We start from the raw sequence: 20,013 nt of genomic DNA on the forward strand, positions 1-20,013 counted from the left end.
GGTAAAAGATGTACACCAGAGGTTTCAACTGTTTGACCAGATTTCCTGTGATTTACATGAGGGGAGAAAATAGACACATCAAACAGGAAAAATTGGCTTGAACAAATCTACTGTTGAAAACATTCTGGTTTCACATTTCATTATTCATACTTTTTCAAGACATCTACTAAGACATCAGTGAATTAACTGCTTAAGCTTCACAGAATAGAAAGTCTTATATGAGAGGAGTATACGTATTGGCTTGCATTAAAATTAAGGCAAACCCATTTATTTCATTTTGTTTTTCAATAATAAAAATAGAATGATGCATTCAAATAACAATGGGATATTACATAAAGAAATGAGATTCTTGTTTCTATTATAATAGAATTGAGTTGAAAATCTTTCTTACCTCTCCCCTGTGCATTCAGACTGATTACAGGTTGAAGATAATTGGTCAATGCAGCAAACTTGCCCTTCTTGCTAATACCCAACCATGTTCCTCCTTCTCTGCCTTTTTCCATATCCAGTCCTACTCGTGGCACATGGAAAAAGAAGCAATACAGAGAGGATTACTTTACAATTCACATAATTTATTTCAGAATGTACTGATCACTGAACAAGTGACTGACCAATGTCTTAAGTAAATAAGAAAGTCATCAGTTTGGGAAGAGGTTCATAGACAGGGTGGAAAGAAGCAGGGGAAGTGGAACTTACTTTTTATTTGGGTTTACTTGTGCAGTTCACTTGTGCATGAAATTTACTAGTTTCAGTTGCAGAGTCAAACATTCTCTTGGAGAATTCTACATTTGATTTCCAGAGGGAATGTTGCACAAAACCAGAATCAGTTTCTTTCTCCGTAATTTATGGCACTGTGAAACTTGTAAGAAACGAAGATGCAAAATGGAACAGGGATAGTTAATCTGCCACAGTTTTACCAGTTAAATCACAATTGCAGGACAAGGGGGAACAAATGCAGAAAGGAGAAGAAAGTAGAGGGGGCCCTAAACCAGGAAGCACTGCTTGATAAACCTGAAACAGGATACAAGAAGTAAAAGTTCTGGAATATTTCACAAAGTACTTAATTGTTACAAGAGAAAATCATTATTGTCGATGGAAAGATCAGTTAACAAGCAGAAGTAAATATTCTCGACAATTTAGAAGTGAAATCAGTAGGCACCGATTCATGCAGGAGCCAATAGAACTCACTTCCCCTAAAGTCTGTGAAGGCTGAGTCAACTCAAATTAAAACTGAGAGAGAAATGTTTTTGTGAGATAGTGACATCAAGGGACATTGCACAAAGGCAAGCAAATGGATTTAAGGTAGAGATCAAATTAAGTATCAAAATAAGCTCAAGGGTCTGAATGGCCTACTTTTATTCAAATCTCTGTTCTACCTCTGTGTGATACACAACTTTGCAAATTATGGAGAAGAATATTTATTCTCACTCTATCTCCCAAATCAAATCAATCTTACAGACAACTAGCAACTGAATGGAAGAATAACGACTGAATTTCAGCTCTGATCTTCACTGCAATGTGTGATCTCATTCAGGTAGCAACTTTTTCTGGGGTTTTTTGTTGGATGTGGGCATCTTTGGCATGGCTAGCATTTTCTGCCTATCTCTGATTGCTCTTGAAGTGATTGATTTACTTAGCATTTTCACAGGGCAGTTAAGAGCCAACCAAATTATTGTGGCTTTGGAGTCACATGTAGGTCAATCCAAATAATGATGACAGAGTTCCTTCCCTAAAGGTTGTTCGTAAATCAAGATGGATTTATACAACAACTGATGATAGCTTAATGCTCTTCATTACTTAAACTGGCTTTAGATTCCAGATTTATTAACAAAATTTAAATTTTACGAGCTGTCATGGTTCAAATCCCACCACTGTCTCTGGAGTGTGTGTACAGCTGGAGGAACTCAGCAGGCCAGGCAACATCAGACGAGCAGGAAAACTGACGTTTTGGGTCAGGACCCTTCCCCATTTCTGAAGAAGGGTCCCGACTGAAATGTCAACTTTCCTGCTTCTCTGATGCTGCCTGGCCTGCCGTGCTCTGCCAGCTCTACACTGTGTTGTCTTGGACTCCAGCATCTGCAGTTCTTGCAATCTCTAGAATGTTACCTTGGGCCTTTGAATAACTAGTAATATTGCTCTTATACCATTATCTCCCCCAAAACAGCACAGTAGATGGAGAAAAATATCATAACATAGACAATCGGATGAGAATGAGGCCATTCAGCCCCTTGAGGCTGCTTCTTCATTCAATATAATCATGGTTTATCATGCAACTCAGAACCCTGTTCTCAGTCCCCCACCCCCATACTCTTTCCTTCCTTTTGCCAAAGGAACTCTGTCCAACTCCTTCTTGAACATATTCACTGTTGTGGCCTAAACTGCTTTCTGAAGCAAGATTTCCAAAGGCACACCAATGTATGGGTGAAGAATTTTTCTCCCCTTTCGGTCCTAAATGGCCTCCCCTATACCTTTAGACTGTGAGTCGTGATTCTGAGTCTCCAGTCATTGGAGACTCAGAAACGCTGGACTGTTAATCCAGAGACTCCAATAATGTTCCAGAGTTCCAGGTTTGAATCCCACCACGGCAGATGATGGAATTTGAATTCAATAAATATCTGGAATTAAGGACCGAATGAAGACCATGAATCCATTATCGATTGTTGGGAAAAACCCACCTGATTCACTAATGCCCTTTAGGGAAGGAAACGGTCATCCTTACCTGGTCTAGCCTACATCTGACTCCAGACCATCAGCAATGTGGTTGACTCTGAACTGCCCTCTGGGCAATTAGGGATAAGCAACGAAAGCTGCCTAGCCAGTGACACCCTCATCCCATAAATGAATAAAGATTAAAAAAAAATCTTCCTGCATTTACACTGCCAATACTGTTAGAGTTTAAGGTGTCAACGAGATCCACCTCTCACTAGCCACCGCATCTTCTAATCTCTAGTGAATATAGTTCTATCTGATTTAATCTTTCTTCATATGTTATGAGATCAATGATCCAGATGCTAGGACTGATAATTCAGAGATGTGGTGTCAAATCCCAGGATGGCACAATTGAAAAAAATACAATATTAGGAATGTGACCATGATTGTGACTACTGGATTGTCATACAAATCCACCCTTAGTGGAGGAAGATAAACAGCCATTCTTACTTAGTCTGGTCTATATGTGACTCCAAATCCAGAGCAATGTGGGTAACCTATAGCTATCTTCTGCAATAGAAGAGCAAGTCACTCAGTCGTAACAGTGTGCAGTGCTTGAAGCAGTTAGGAAAGATAAGTCATGATTACCTCTCAGACCCAACTAGGTGTATGCAATAACTGAAATCAATGGCCACATCCTTCGAATGAATTAAAAAAGCTGGCAGAATGGGCACTAAAATTCATCACAACACCCTGAAGTTAGAGGGAGGAAAGTCTTCCAGGGGTACCAATCCTCACAACTTCAGAACAGCCCCTGAAGAAATATGTGCATGCAAGTGGTGAGCAGGATTGAGTTTGGGTGTCAAGCCTCTTGAATCATAGAATCCCCACTGTGCAGAAAGCAGGCCATTCAGCCCATTGAGTCCACACTGACCTTTGAACGGCATTCTCACCTAAATACACCCTCTCACCCCGTAACCCTGAATTTCACATGGCTAATCTGACTGCTGACATGAGCATGAGCACTGAGCAAGGAGATGTATTCTGGGAAGCAATATTTTTAGAAAAGAAAGAGGAAGAACTTGCAATTCAATAAAGCTATTTAAATTTCTCAAAGCACTTTTTAACAAACAAAATATTTGGACATGTCATTATTGCTTTGCAGGCAAAACACAAAGAGAAAAAAACTGTTGGATATTAAAAACTGCATAACAAACGGAAAGCTAGGTCATAAGATTAGATTTGGTGAATGTAAATAGACCACTCTGTACATAGATCAGGAAGCACAAGGGCATGCATAAATGTAGAAGTTCATTCAGTGTTCTTATGAAAGAGGGCAACTGAAGTTTGTTCAAGTTGACAGTTCTGTAAAAAGGAAGAAAGACTTGTATTTAGAGCATGTCTTTCACAGACTTTGTTCAGAGGCTATTCAGAAATGTTAAGTGTTGGAACCCTGGAGGATTCTCATCTCGCCAACCCAAGAATTTTAGTGCCCAATCTTGCCAACTTATTTTCATTAATTCACAGGATGTGGCTGAAATAACACTACAAAGACTGGTATCCTGTTACCAAGTCACCCTTTATTTACTTGTGTATTGTACTTGACACTGACTCAGCTAGCACACAGCCAGCTCCTAAATTAAGCAGAACCCTGACACTCTCGTTTATATCTGTCAGTCGGTACTCCCTGATTGGGCTAGGGTAACAAAATCTGACCTGGGAACTCATATTCAATGAGATCCGCTTGGCTGACATTGGCATGACACTACTGCTAGCATTTATTGCAAACCTCAGTGACTTGCTGAGCCATTCTATAAGGTAGCGAACATTTACTCATATTGCTCGAGTTCTGGAATCACACATACGCTGGGTTAAGTAAGAAAAGCAGTTTACCTTCCTTTAAATGACATGAGTGATGGACGTGTTTGACAATCCATTAGTTACATTCCAGATAATATTTCTTTGCAATTCTAACTTATTTAATAAAATGAGTTGAAGTTATCTGGCTGCTGCGCAGCGTTTTGAACTCATGTCTTTCAATGATCAGTGCAGGCCTCTGCTTTTTGTGAGAAATTGACGGATGGCCCAAAGTGCTTTCTGGAGTGTAGTTCTATGACTGAAATATAGATTGAACTCACTTAACTCTTGCAGTCAATGAGAACCTAACCGTGGCTGTCATCAATGTGCAAAAGGCAGGTGGATATTGGATGACATGCATCCAAGTTACTGTCATTTAGTAGAACTTGTTTAAATTGTTTTGAATATTCTATTGTATTCCTAGCTGGCCTCAATAACCTCAGGGAACCCAAAACTCTCTTGCCATTATCTTTGTCCACACTAAGTGTGATTTAATGATCACTAATTACATTGGGTCCTGATTAAATATTCCTAAAATTTTACAATCCTCATCCAGGATTTCAAATCTCTCACCTGCACTGTCTCAAACAATCTGTGCTCATCAGATTCTGACCTCTGAGCGTCACTAATTTTAACTGCTTTACCTTTGGCAGTAACACCCTTTAGCTGCCAAAACTCTTAAGCATGGAAAGTGCCTTCCCTACGCCTCTGCAATTCTCTAACCTCATCTTAATACAAATATTTAAAGCCTATCTCTTTTGACCAAAATTTTCATCATCTGTCCTAAGATTGCCTTGTGACTTGGTCTCAAATTTTACTTTAGAAACTTCTGTGAATTATTGTTGACTATCTTCACAAAAACAACATAAATAGGAGCAGGAGCTCAGGTGATTCTGTTAAGCTTGCACTGCCATTTAATAAAAACATGGCTGATCCTCAATCTCAACACCATTTTTCCTGCAGGTTTCTAATAGCTTTAGTTTTCCTTTCAGCTTTCTGTTTGGGTGTCAATTATAGCTCAGAGTGTAGCAATTGTGTCTGAATTAGAAGTTAGCAAATTCAATGGCTACTTCAGGGATTTGAGAGCAAAAATAAATCCAGTTGACATTCCAGCCCATAAGGTAAAACTAATAAAAGTTAGAAATGACACATACCAATCTAACTTGTCTTGTATACACTAAAATGGAAATAAAATATTTTCAGAGATAGTAGGAACTGCAGATGCTGGAGAATCCGAGACAACAAGGTGTAGGGCTGGATGAACACAGCAGGCCAAGCTTTCCTGTTCCTATGATGCCACTTGGCCTGCCATGTTCATCCAGCTCTACACCTTGTTATCTTGGAGATAAAATATGCTCCTTTCGAAGTATGACTGCTCTTTTTTTGAGTGATTTTCTGTCTGAGGGACAAAGGGTACTGTACCATCAGTGGTACTGTCTTTCAAGTGTGATGTTTAATCATGACCCTGTTTGCTCTCTCAAAGTTGTTTTCCCCCGGGAAATCCAACTTTCATTTCCCAGACAGGTCACCAGATGGAGCGCTTTGCCAAGGTGGAGTACTTTCTCTCACACAGAAACTGGCAGGTGAGACCTGTCCATACCACGAGGAGAGACTGAAATTAGCAATGAAGGCCTCACTAATGTCAAATGGTGTGGGACTCTTGTTTGAGGAATTACGATAGAACAACAGCAGGGGAGGACTGCAGGACAATATACTGACATTAACCCACGAACTCCAGATGAGTCAATTATGGAGTCAATCATTTTCTGAAGAAGGGTCTAGGCCCGAAACTTCAGCCTTTCTGCTCCTCTATTGCTGCTTGGCCTGTTGTGTTCATCCTGTTCTACATCTTGTTATCTCAGTTCCTACTATCTCTTATAGAAAAGCACAACTTCCTTTGTTCACTTGTGGGAAATGAAATCGTTGGCCAGACCAGAATTTACTGCCCATCCCTAGTTGTCCTTGAGAAGGTAGTGCTGAGCTACCATTTCAAACTGCTGCAGTCAGACACATAATGCTGTTAGGGAGGGAGTTCCACTCCTTGACCCACTGACACAGAAACGTGATATATTTCCATCTCAAGAAGATAAGTGAATTGGAAGGGAACATACAGGTACTGATGTTCCCATGTATCTCCTGCCCTTGTCCTTCTAGATGGAAGTGGTTGTGGGTTTGGAAGATACTGTCCAAGTAGCCTTGGTAAATGTCAACAGTGCATTTTGTTGATGGTACACACTGCTGCTGCTGAGACATGGTGGTGGAGTGACTGACATGCACGTTCAAAACCAGGAATCAAATTCACTTAATTGTTAAAATGCACGTCTGCAGCTTCTGAGAATTCTTTATTTTAATTAAAATAAAATATATATCTTCATTTAATGCGATCCTTAACTCGTGGAATTGAACCCACACAAACAGATTATCCATCCCTTGCGTTTGAATGTGTAAAAATAAATTGCAATATAGAAATCAAAAATTACACTTTAAAAATCTGCAGAATCAATTTGGCCGTAGTATCTCTCTGAAGCCTTGAATACTGGCACATTACACATGTTAACATAAAGTTAGTCATTAAAATATTAGCCATGAAATGCTTTACTGCATTTTTCAAATGTTTATATAAGACAGCAAACACACAAACTTCACAGCAAACACTGTAAGATCTCAAGAGATAACAAAGTGTGAGGCTGGATGAACACAGCAGGCCAAACTGCATCTTAGGAGCACAAAAGCTGACGTTTCGGGCCTAGATCCTTCATCAGAAATGGGGGAGGGGAGAGGGTTTGGAAATAAATAGGGAGAGGGCGGGGAGGCTGATCCAAGATGGATAGAGGTGCAGTGGGAGAGAGATCCCCCGAGGTTGGTCCGGAGGGAGGAGGGTAATTTCTTCATGTTAGGCATCTTCTAGGGAGAAGTAGTTAACCTCCTCTCTCCGGACAAACCTCAGGGTATCTCTCTCCCACTGCACCTCTATCCATCTTGGATCTGCCTACCCCCTCTCCCTATTTATTTCAGAACCCTCACCCCCTCCCCCATTTCTGATGAAGGGTCTAGGCCCAAAACGTCAGCTTTTATGCTCCTAAGATACTGCTTGGCCTGCTGTGTTCATCCAGCTCCATACTTTGTTATCTCGGATTCTCCAGCATCTGCAGTTCCCATTATCACTCTAAGAACTCATACTGCTTACTGAAAAAAACCTCTTGCTACATTGAAAATGAACACATTTTTTGGTGTTACCTAACTATAACTGACAATTAAAGGTCAAGGGTGAACTTTAAATTAAAACACAGATTTAAAGAAAGTCTCAAGCCCCAACCCCCATCTTTTACCAACTAACCTTATCCCGCCCCCTTGACCTGTCCATCCTCGCTGGACTGACCTATCCCCTCCCTAACTACACTCACCTTTACTGGCTCCATCCCCACCTCTTTGACCTGTCTGTCTCCTCTCCACCTAGCTTCTCCTCTATCCATCTTCTATCCGCCTCCCCGTCTCTCCCTATTTATTTCAGAATCTCCTTCACCTCCCCCATTTCCGAAGAAGGGCCTAGGCCCGAAACGTCAGCTTTCCTGCCCCTCTGATGCTGCTTGGCCTGCTGTGTTCATCCAGCTCTACACCTTGTTATCTCAGATTCTCCAGCATCTGCAGTTCCTACTATCTCTAAAGAAAAATGCAATTTGATCTGCATTCCACAATCTCAGTGACTGTACTTACATTTTTAAATGGAACAGTGAAACAAACTTGGGCAGAAATTCAACATTTCATGAAATAATATGCAGTGAAATAGTTACTAAGATTTGAGAGAGATTTTTCCAATAATTGCAGTGACGACTTGAACAAAGATGAAGATGATTAGATCAACTTAAACCTTTGAAAAAAAAAACAAAAAATTAAGCAAACTGGAACACGCAAGAAGTTCTATGATGCACTTGTAAGCAAAAAATGAGACTTGTTCACTGCAGAATACTGTCTTCACTAACAATACTGGCAGTTGATGGAGATGTGATCACAGTCTTGTGAACTAAATTATTAGCAGAAGTAGAGATAAGCAATGAAAAGAAGATACAGGAAGAAAACCAAAGAGAAGGAATAAAACAAGAAATGATTCAGCTGGATAACAAAGCACAGAGCTGGATGAACACAGCAGGCCAAACAGCATCTTATTAATTAACATCGAATTAATGTATATTTTGGTTCTGTCTTCACAAAGGACATGCCCAAAATGTTGGGAAACACATGGCCTACAAAAGAGAGGAACTGAAGGCATTAATCTGTATTAGTAGGGAAATGGCGCCAGGGAAATTGATATGATTGCAGAATGACACAGGGACTGATAATCTACATCCCAACATACTTATGGAAATAGCCCTAGGAACATAGACTCAGAAACAGGTCCTATGAATTGGAGGATAGCTAATGTAAACCCTCAATTTAAAAAGGTAGAGAGAAAACAGGGAATTATAAACTGGCTAGCACGACATTGAACGATTGAACAAGAGAAAACACTGTAATTCATTAGAAAAGATTTAATAGCAAAACACTTGGGAAACAATGCCAAGGAGTGGAAAATTAGTGTGGATATTCGAAACTGTAATCACGGTCTACAAATCTATTGGAATTTTGAAATCACGTAAGTAGTAGAGTTGTTAAGGGGAAACCAGTGAATGTGGTTTACTTGAACTTCCAGAAAAGGTCTGATAAAGTTCTACAGAAGAGACTAACATGTAAACTAAAAGTATGTGGGATTGGGGGTAATGTATGATATGGAGAGGGAACTGGCTGGCAGACAGGTAACAGTTGGAATAGATGGATCATTTTCTGAGTAAACAGTTTCTGAGTATCCAGTGGGATACCACAGCCCCAGCTATTCACAACATATATTCATGATTTAGATGAGGGAACTAAATGTGATGATTTAGATGAGGGACCTAAAGGTGATGTCTTGCAAAATGACACAGAGTTGGGTGGGACGATGCAGACTGCTTCAGTGTGATTTGGACAAGTCGTGAGCCGGCAAATGTACAGTAGATGATTTACAAATATGAATAATTAGTTGGGTAGCAAAAACAGCAAGGTGAATTATTGGGAAAGGAGGATGTGCAATGAGACTTCGGTGTCCTTATACACCAGTCAGTGAATGTAACCATGCAGGTATAGTAGGTGATGAAGAAGCCAAATGCTATGGTGGCCTTCACTGTGATATGGTTTGAATACATGAGCAGGAGTGTATTGCTGCAATTGTACAGGACCTTGGTCAGAACACACATCGAATGTTGTGTGCAGTTTTGGTCTCCTTATCTGAAGAAGGACGTTCTGGCCACGGATGGGGTGCAACAAAGATTTATCAGGCTGATTCCTGGGATGGCAGTGCTGACATAGGAAGACAGACTGGATCGTTAAGACTATATTCAATGGAATTTAGAAGAACTGGGGGGAAGCATGCACAGAAACCAACAAAATACTAATGGTATGAGACAGGACGAATGCAGGAAACTATATTTCCATGACTGGGAAGCCCAGAATCAGGGGTCACAGTCAGAGCCATAGAGTCATACAGCATGGAAACAGAGACCCTTTGGTTCAACCAGTCCATGCTGACCATAATACCAATCTAAACTACTCCCACTTGCCTGTGCTTGGCCTAAATCCCTCCAAATCATTTCTTATTCATGTTTTTGTCTAAATATGTTTAAAAGTTATAACCTGTATCCACCACTTCCTCTGGAAGTTCATTTCACACATGGACCACTTTGTGAGTAAAGAAAAAATTGCCCCTCATGTCTTTTTAAAATCTTTCTCTTCTCACCTTAAAAAATGCCCCCAGTCTTGAAATCTCCTACCCTAGGGAAAAGAAACCTGCCTTTCACCTTATCTATAATCCTCATGATTTTATAAACCTCTAGGAGATCCCATTTCAACTTCCTACACTCCAGAGGGAAAAATATAGAGTAGGCCATTTAGGACCAAGATGTGGGGAAATTTCTTCACCAAAAAAGTGGTGAGCTCATCGAATTCTGAACTACACTTCATACTGAATGGTGGAGCAGGCTTGAAGGGGCAAATAGCCTACTCCTACTCCTTTTTTCTAAGTTTTTATGTTACTAAAGTAGGAATTCAGTCTGTCTTCCATGTGTGTTTATTTGCATTTCATGGCTCACCACAATCTCCAATCTGCTCTTTTCCATTCTGGACCAAGTCCCTGTGGTGGGGGAAACCTTCTTTAAACATCAACCTTTTCAGGCACGTCATGGCACATCGAAGGCTAGTGGGACTTGAACTCATTTTGGTTCAGAGATAGGGACACTGCCGAGCATCACAAGCCCCCTGAAACTCCATCGCTGATTTAAAAAAACAGTTTAATCTTCCCTCTTGACCCTCTCCTGCCCAACAATGGGAAGGTTCACAGAGAGCAAAGTGCTTCTTTGACTTCTTATTTAACATATGTTGATATTTTCTAAGCAACCTATTTAGAGACATTATTACACACACACTTTGGGCGGGTGGGACTTGAGTCTGGGCCTTCCAGCCCAGAAACAGGGAGATGATCACTACAGCACAATGGTCCCAAGAAAATCAGCCCTTTTATCTGGAGGTGCTATGACACGCAATTGAGCTGCTATTTTTCCCACCACCAAATTTCCTGGGGTTCTTTTAGTCTATTGTATGCCATCACTTAAACAATGTGTTTGCAATTAATCAAATTATGTGCAATGCCCAATAACAGCAATACAGACAACCAAAGGTGAGCGAGAGGTAAGGAGTGAGGGATAAGGCTAAATCAAGATGGAGTTGGAACGGGAGATACGGCACTCCAACCCCTGTGGTTCACATCTCGCTCTAAAAGCAACAAGAAAATTTATGTCAGAGATAGTAAGAACTGCTGATGCTGGAGTCTGAGATAACACAGGGTGGAGCTGGAGGAACACAGCACGCCAGGCAGCATCAGACAAACAGGAAAGCTGACACTTCAGGTCAGACTCCATTTCTGAAGGGGGGTCTGGACAAGAATATTGATGTGCTCCTTCTCCAAGACAGCTGGACATAAATGTAGAAAACCAGCCCTTTTCTTAAAATAAATCAACCTATTCAGAGCTGTTATTACATACCTCTACAGCGGGTGGAACTTGAACCTGGGTCTCCTTGTCCAGAGGTAGAGACAATGTCACAACGCACCACAAGGGCCTTTAAAGTCATCATTATCCTACCAGACCACAAGCTGTTCTTTCATGACAGAGAGAGGGAGAGAGAGCGAGAGAGCGAGCGAAAAACAGAGTGCAATGACTGGTGGTGGTTGGATCTGAGGATCACCATGCATCAGGGGATAATTTGAGAATGTGATTCCTTCATGACAAGCTTAGCCGGTGCAAGAATTGAGCCTATACTGTTAGGGCTGTTGCTGTGCGACCAACTCAGCTAACTCGCCCCTATTAATATTTCCATTTCACTTGTTCAGACACACATTTGGAGCAGGTGGCCCTTGGGTCTGGGTTTCCTTTTCTAGAGGTGGGAACAGAACCACTGTGCCACAAGCAACACCAGCTCTTAAATATGTGGTCCAATGGGCATCAACTGCTCTCGATTATCTCTGGAACACATCCTGGTTCATTTTTAAAGGGACCATCATTTACAACATTCTCAACTAAGATTAATTTATGCCCAGCCCTTGTTGAAATAGATTAAAGGTCCATACTGATATTGTGACAGTAGCATGTCGTTGGAATACAGCAGAACGAGCTTTATTCTACATCTAAGAGTGCTACATCTGAGAGCAAAAAAAACCTTCCACATTGAAAATCTGAAGCAAATAGAGGAAGTGCTGAAAACATCATGTCTAAACATCTGTAAGATGAATAAATTCAATTACTTGTTAAAAAGTAGGCACACTTAACAAAGGGCTATATTTAAAGTGTTGACAAACTCTCTGAATTTGCTGACTGACTTGCATTTTCAGTTTTTATACAATGTAACCTGGGAGTGTTGAATGCAAACAACGGGTGTGGATATACATTTACTTCGCAACAGCATTCCTGAACTTTGCAAATCACAAATAAAATCTTGAAATTGTTTTCCTATAGTGTTCAGAAGCTGTAGGTACCGGTCCGTGAATCAGATTTGTGACCAATTGTTGCCTTGCAAAATTGTTCAGAATTGATTTTTACTGTTGAGTCACTTTATTGCACAAGAACAAACTGAAACTGTCAAATCCTGGAACAAGCTGCATCCATCACACTTAGAAATGACCTTAAATGAGAGAATGTTTGATCGATACATACTTTGAAAACTGCACACACCTTGCAATAATGCAAAATTATTTCCGAATCTTATCCTTTTTATGTTTAGGTACTAGGGATAAATATTCAAATATAATTCTAGCATGTTGCAAAATATGGATTGAAATCTTCAATTTCACAAGACTTCAAATAAACAGAATATTGCTGCTGATAAACCTTGAAACCAACTTCTGATTCCAGATGTTTTGACAACAAATAACAGGTATGTGAGTAAGATAATACTTTTTATGGTTTTTAAGTTAAATTGGCATACAATATGAGCTTTGTTTCACCTTGACAAAACAGAATTGCAGGTGAATATAACAATGCTCCAGAACAAAAAACTTCAACCAGAGAAGGGAAAAGCTATTACATTAGAGTTAAACTGTTGGGAAATTTAACTTCACTATGCTGAAAGCCATCTGTTTCAACTGCCGGTGGGTCGGATTTTAAACAAATAGTCTCGATGGGTGAGCCTCAGTCAGAATCTACATTTGTTATAGGCTTTTCTGTTCTTGATGAGAAGGGGTGGTCTCATTGCCATCTCAAGGCATGGCATCAAAGCTAAGGTTGGTATTCGCTGTTCGATTCTGATAGTCATCAGCAAGTGGGACAGTTTATGTTCTGATGGATATGTCAAAGATTCCTTTTCCTGGAGCCAGATTTCTGAAGTCTGGTACTAGGACAGATAGATCAGTCTCAAACAGTCTCACATGATAACAGCAAAATGACTAATTATATTTGGGATCACCAGAATTTCCCTTCACCTGGACAGAAGGTACATGTCTGCTGTGAAGGTAGCTAAGACTTAAGCTGAATCAATTCACCAGCTTCAGAATGATTGCTCTCAGGGGACCCTTTGATTCCTCCAAGACTACTGCCATTCCCTCCTTCTCAGTATAGATCACCTTTCCAAGTTGAGACTAAATTATTGCAATGTGGGAACTGTGACTGTGAACATGATCATTAACTCACAATGACTTATATTTGTGGAATAGAATGACCCTAGGATATAGCAATTCAATTTCCTTGTGATCTGGATAGTCGTGTCTTTCAATTAAAAAACACACGTGCTTAATTCTGACAAGGTAGGCCTAGCAATGAGACCAGATTTGATTTCTTAAGCAGCTATATATCAGAGTAAAGTGAACATATAACAGTTGTTGAAATCAGAGAGACTAATTTACAAGAGTACAATGCAAAACAACAGATTTCTTGTTTCCCATTACACTTAAATCAACATATATGACTCAAGATGGCTTCTAATGATCCTTTCTCATTTCTACCTCCTTCACATCAACATCTGTGGGCCCTATGGTTTCAGAAATCCCCCTGCCTTGTGCCTGAAGTGCTTTAATCTCTTGGTGTTCAAAGACAGAGAGAGTAAAAGGTCCTTCAAATCTTTGCCATGTACCTGAAAGTATCACAATGGGTATGTGTTGATCAAGCCTGTCAATAAGGCAAGTTCAAACGAACTTCTCATTATCCAGTTGGGACATGACAGTAAAGTGGCTTAGTAGAATCTTAATGGCCATTATCTACAGCCTTTATATTAAACCTCTGGGAAAACACGGCAATTTAAAAGACACAGCAAAATATAAAGTGTGGCCCTCAGGATTATTAATTTAAAGTTTTAGAATTAATGGTGCAGTAATATGACCACAAAGTTCCTGTTGTCTACTTGCAAATGAAGCAAATAACACCATTATTATCCGAATTATTTTCAATGGTTCAAAAATTATTTTGCAACTCCTTAATTTAATAATTATTTATTTCAGTCTTATTTAGCAGGGCTTGCTCAGGTCATTCCTAATGTCGCTAACCTGAAGTTGGATGGGTGATCTCCTTACAGACTTTATCCTAATAGAGAGTGGAAGGTACGAAATACCGAAGATTGCCATGATTTGGCCTTTGGCTTTCCCTCCGTCTGGGAAATTACCTCATTTTCTTACCACCTCTGATTCTGCAATAATCCATTATTTCATAAATTATTCAACACCAAAACCACAGGTTATTACATACAATACTAGAATGAACTAAAGTATTCAATCTGATGTTCAGACTGCTGTTACAGATTGGCTGTTAAAGAAGTTGCCCTCCTTTTTCTTCCATTGGTGTAAATTCCACGTAAAATGAGTGCTACCTGCTAATGTACACAGAAATTAAAGTAGCTTCTTCACTCCCAGTGACTCAGATACTTTTATGCTGGGGAAACTGAGTTGAGTTGGTGGTAACAAGATATTGGGTGATTCCTAATGTACCCTGGAGCTTGTGGAAGTCAGCAAATGTATAAAACATTACATCCTTTTTGTCATGACAATGAATCATCACCTTAGATTACCTATGGAAATATTAAACTTTATTTTTAAGACAGCAGAGAGCCAAAATATGTGGATGTAAATTCAGTTACTCTTGCTCAGTAGTGTGCAAACTCATAAATAGTCTGAAAGTACATCTTTAGTCCTGCAAATTGCGCATTCTGCCTTAAATTATTCTAGAAAGGCAAGTTATTTCAAACGTTTGAGCAACACAGGAAGCGAGCTAGTTACTGTCAAGTCAAAAAGATGCTCTGCCTAATACAGAATGTAGAAGTGTGGTATTTGAGTTTTAGCACAGATGTGATGCCAGATAATCTATGTTCCAAAGACTGGCAGATCATATCAAACAACATACTCCTTTTCAAAAACAGAAATTGCTAGCAAAAATAGGGTCTGGCAGCACCTGTGGAGAGAAAGCAGAGTGAACATTTCGGGTCAAGTGACCCTTCTTCAGAAGTTCTGGTGCAGCCAAACCTGCTCAGTTTTCTCAGCAATTTGTTTTTGAATCTGATTTCAGGCATCTGCAATCCTTCATTTTTGTTTTGAGACACATTCCTTTTGCTGTTTCAAACATGTAAGGTCCTACCTATACTCAACTAGCCAACGCATGCAAAACCTGCAGAGTCTAACATTAGATGTGATTCTGCAACTGGGCAGTATTTGCAAGATGATTCGGAATGTGTTAAGAATTACACTGACAATCAATTTAGGATTGTGGTGTCACACGCTTATTTGGGCTGGAAGCTATATCTATTAATGCACAGGATCCTGTTCGTGACAGATAGAAAGAATGCATACGTGTACTGTGCCTTCTTAACAAACTAGGTGACAGCCATTTGCTGGTTCATTTCAGAGCAATATCTAGACCAGAGTCAGCCTGCCTGGTTTAAATTTAAACTGTTAATCTTCATTAGTTAGTGCATTTTCCAATGGCATCACCTCTACCTATCAGAATCCACTTGCCAACTAAGCACTCTCCTCTCATACAATATGATTGTGTTATTTTTATGAATTGTGCTCAAGACAAAAGTTTCGACAAAGTCTGTCTTTATTTTCAGCAATTCTCATACTCGTTACTATTGGATGCTATTAGTGAAACAGTCTTACTGAAGAATCAGGCGCAGAGACTGAAATGCAGGACCCATGATATTTTCACGCCTTGCCTTGAAAATTTCTCTTCATAGCTTATACAGAGATTGTCTCAGCACTGTGAACCAGAACAATACCTACTTCTGTCCAACATTATAAAATAGAAGAATGCAAATTGTCCATGGCACAATTGGCCAAACAAGTGAAAACTGACTTGCTACAAACCACTTCTTAGCAGCATGTTGTAGATCTCACCCTTTACACCAAAAAGTGATCCATGGGAGATGTGAACATAGAGATTTATAAAATTATGAGGGTCATGGATAGGTAAATAGCTAATGTCTTTTTCCCAGGGTTGGGGAGTCCAAATCTGGAGGGTACAGGTTTAATATAAGAGGGGATGAGATTCAAAAGGGACCTGAGGGGCAACTTTTTCACACAGAGGGCAGAGCATGTATGGAACAAGCCGTCTGGGAAGATGATGAAAGTGGGTACAATTAGATCATTTAAAAGGCCTGTGGATGAATAGGAAGGGTTCAGAAGGAAATGAGCTAAATGCTGGCAAATGGGACTAGATCAGTTTAGGATAGTTGGTCAATGTGAACGAGTTGGATCAAAGGGACTATTTCTGTGCTATACAACTCTATGATTCTATGTACTTTTACACTGTAAAGTCAGCATATTTATTTTCCCATTATTTCCCAAGTTATCTCCCTGAGGAGTTGGTTAGAGAGAAATTCAACAAGAATGATCCAGCTACAGAATGAAAGAAAATGGTACTCATCTGACACAATCCCATAACCATTTAGCATCATGTGAACTTGTCATACAGTAGTCTATAATGAATACAGCACAAGACAGCTATTAAGTCCGTGTGGCCCTTCACAAGGGTTATTTAGCAGGACCAATTCCCTGTCCTTTTCCTATAGCCCTGAAAACATTTCTACTTTTCTTATACACCAGTATATATTTTTTCAAAGATATTAGGAGCTGCAGATGCTGGAGAATTTGAGATAATGAAGTGTGGAGCTGGATAAACACAGCAGGCCAAGCAGCATCAGAGGAGCAGGAAGGCTGATGTTTCAGGCCTAGGCCATTCTTTCTGTTGAAGGGTCTAGGCCCAAAACGTCAGCTTACCTGGTCCTCTGATGCTGCTTGGCCTGCTGTGTTCATCCAGCTCTACACTTTGTTACCCTATATTTTTTCAAATATGTGTTCGCATAGTTCAATTGTATGAGCCAAATGGGGCCTTCGAGAAATCTAACAGAAATTAATTCTCACCATCACTAGTAAATTTTGTGAACTCTGACCCTTCTGATGCCATCAGTTGGAACTAAAATCTCACTGTGTTTGGGAGAGAAAATCACAAACATTTTTGTTGGATCATGGTAGGGAGGGAGAGAAAACATCGAAAAACCTAATATGGCTCTATTTTTCAAAATGCCTTTCAAGAGATGGTCAATCAGCATGTTTTTGTGTTTTGAAAAATATGTCAACACATTTTAGTCCTGACAACATTGCCTGGGCTTATATCTCAGCTACTAAGAACACAAGTAACTTGTTCTCAGTGGTTTGGGAGATTTTAACAATTTAAAGCTGTTATAAGATTACAAGTTATCATTGTTGGGAACCTTATGTTACCCATAAGACTAGGTAAGTATTCCCCAGGCAGATAAGTCTGCTAGGACCTACTGCCTTCAAAAATGCACCACAGCCTTCAGTATGGTTCAGGTCAGAAGCTGAAAACAGTAGGAAATGCTGAAATCTGAAAGGCAACAAAAAAACTTCAGGCCCATCTAATTTGCCCTCTTCTAAATTAGTAATGGACTTGTTCACCAGTTGTGACAATCTGCCTCCGCAACTGAGTTTACAACAGACCCCAGTGAAGTGAAAAAAACCTCTGGAGTTAGCTATGTAAGTTGAAAGCAACTCATTCCTTCCAAGCATGCTACACTTAACCGATATCATGTCTCAAGTTACTTTTCAAAATTCCAATTTGGTGGCATTGCATGAGTTGTCCCAGGTGAAGCACATGTGTGGCATAAAATTCGCTTCCAATTGCTTAGTGGAGACAATAAAGCTGATTTTTTCAAAAATAAACTAATATTGATAGACTTGGGGACCACTTTGCAGAACACCTCCGCTCAGTTCGCTACAAACAACTGCACCTCCCAGTCGCAAACCATTTCCACTCCCCCTCCCATTCTCTTGATGACATGTCCATCATGGGCCTCCTGCACTGCCACAATGATGCCACCCGAAGGTTGCAGGAACAGCAACTCATATTCCGCCTGGGAACCCTGCAGCCATATGGTATCAATGTGGACTTCACCAGTTTCTAAATCTCCCCTTCCCCTACTGAATCCCTAAACCAGCCCAGTTCATCCCCTCCCCCCACTGCACCACACAACCAGCCCAGCTCTTCCCCCCCACCCACTGCATCCCAAAACCAGTCCAACCTGTCTCTGCCTCCCTAACCGGTTCTTCCTCTCACCCATCCCTTCCTCCCACCCCAAGCCGCACCCCCAGCTACCTACTAACCTCATCCCACCTCCTTGACCTGTCCGTCTTCCCTGGACTGACCTATCCCCTCCCTACCTCCCCACCTACACCCTCTCCACCTATCTTCTTTACTCTCCATCTTCGGTCCGCCTCCCCCTCTCTCCCTATTTATTCCAGTTCCCTCCCCCCATCCCCCTCTCTGATGAAGGGTCTAGGCCCGAAACGTCAGCTTTTGTGCTCCTGAGATGCTGCTTGGCCTGCTGTGTTCATCCAGCCTCACATTTTATTATCATTGATAGACTTACATTGTCTTTCCATGTGCCCATGAGGCATATTATTTGCCTTAAAATGAAAATTTTTCATAGCATAATATAGAGAGCAAAACAAACACCAGTTAAGATCAATCATGCCTGTACCACACAAGCTATTTAGGAGAACTGCAATTTAGCTTGATCGCGTCCTTACCACTTAGAATATCACAATTGTTTCCCCAGAAATTTGCCGGCTCTGTTGGTCTGGAATAGTACTCATCTCGATTTGCTGCTAGGATAAACCTGCAAAAATAAAGTACAGAAATATACATGCATTTTGTTGCCAATGTAATCAAACTGTGATTGGGAAAATCAGCTTCACGCTCTCAAAAACTCAACAAATATTAATAAACAGAGCAAAATAAACTGCATGTACTTTTTGTTTTACAAATGTAGGTACAACATTGTAATTACACTCCATCATAGCCTATGAGGCAACTTCACTGCTTGAAATTATTCCCTTCGTAAAGAATTCCAAAGAATCCGAGATTCAGATTCTGAGGTGCTTTGCATTGGGCAACAATGGTTTAGTGTGAGCAAATGAAACAACCATTCTTCACACATTAAGACGGGGATGTTAGAATAGTGATCCAGATGCCTGTATTAATGCTCCAGAGATGACAGTTCAAATCCCACCACAACAGTGAGGGAATTTAATTTCAATTTATTAATAAATCGAGAATAAAATGCCAGTTTCATTAATAATGATCAGGAAACCTGTTGGTTCACTGACATACAAGGAAATCTGTCATCCTTAACTGATACTCCACATGACTCAGATCCACTGCAACGTGGATGATTCTTAACTGCCCTTTGAAGCGGTTAGCAAGCCATTTGGTTGCATAAAACTGCCACAGATGTGGGTGTACTTATACCGTATGGATTACAGTGACTGAAAAACTCAGATCACTGCCTTCTTTTGAAGGGCAATTATGGAAAAGGTAATAAATGATAGGCTATCCAATGATGTTAACATTCCAAACGTTTTTCTCAAGAAATGAGTAGACTGTCTGATAC

At 40.3% G+C, this 20,013-nt stretch overlaps 1 protein-coding gene across 7 annotated transcripts in view; it reads right to left on the bottom strand.

Annotated features, from left to right (window-relative positions):
- The window catches only part of tango2 (transport and golgi organization 2 homolog (Drosophila)), a 151,135-nt gene that overhangs the window by 48,025 nt on the left and 83,097 nt on the right, over positions 1-20,013 (bottom strand). For 6 of the 7 annotated variants that reach the window (XM_059654917.1, XM_059654912.1, XM_059654913.1 and 3 more), the window contains 2 exons: positions 19,151-19,239; positions 392-511 (listed from right to left, as the gene is read on the bottom strand). In XM_059654917.1, coding sequence (XP_059510900.1) covers positions 392-503 — 112 coding nt within the window. In that variant the 5' untranslated portion in view covers positions 504-511; positions 19,151-19,239. The remainder of the gene's footprint in view (positions 1-391; positions 512-19,150; positions 19,240-20,013) is intronic. The other variant, XM_048556324.2, reaches the window with a different exon arrangement.

Source organism: Stegostoma tigrinum, chromosome 26, assembly GCF_030684315.1.
Source record: "Stegostoma tigrinum isolate sSteTig4 chromosome 26, sSteTig4.hap1, whole genome shotgun sequence".
Classification (NCBI taxonomy): Eukaryota; Metazoa; Chordata; class Chondrichthyes; order Orectolobiformes; family Stegostomatidae; genus Stegostoma; species Stegostoma tigrinum.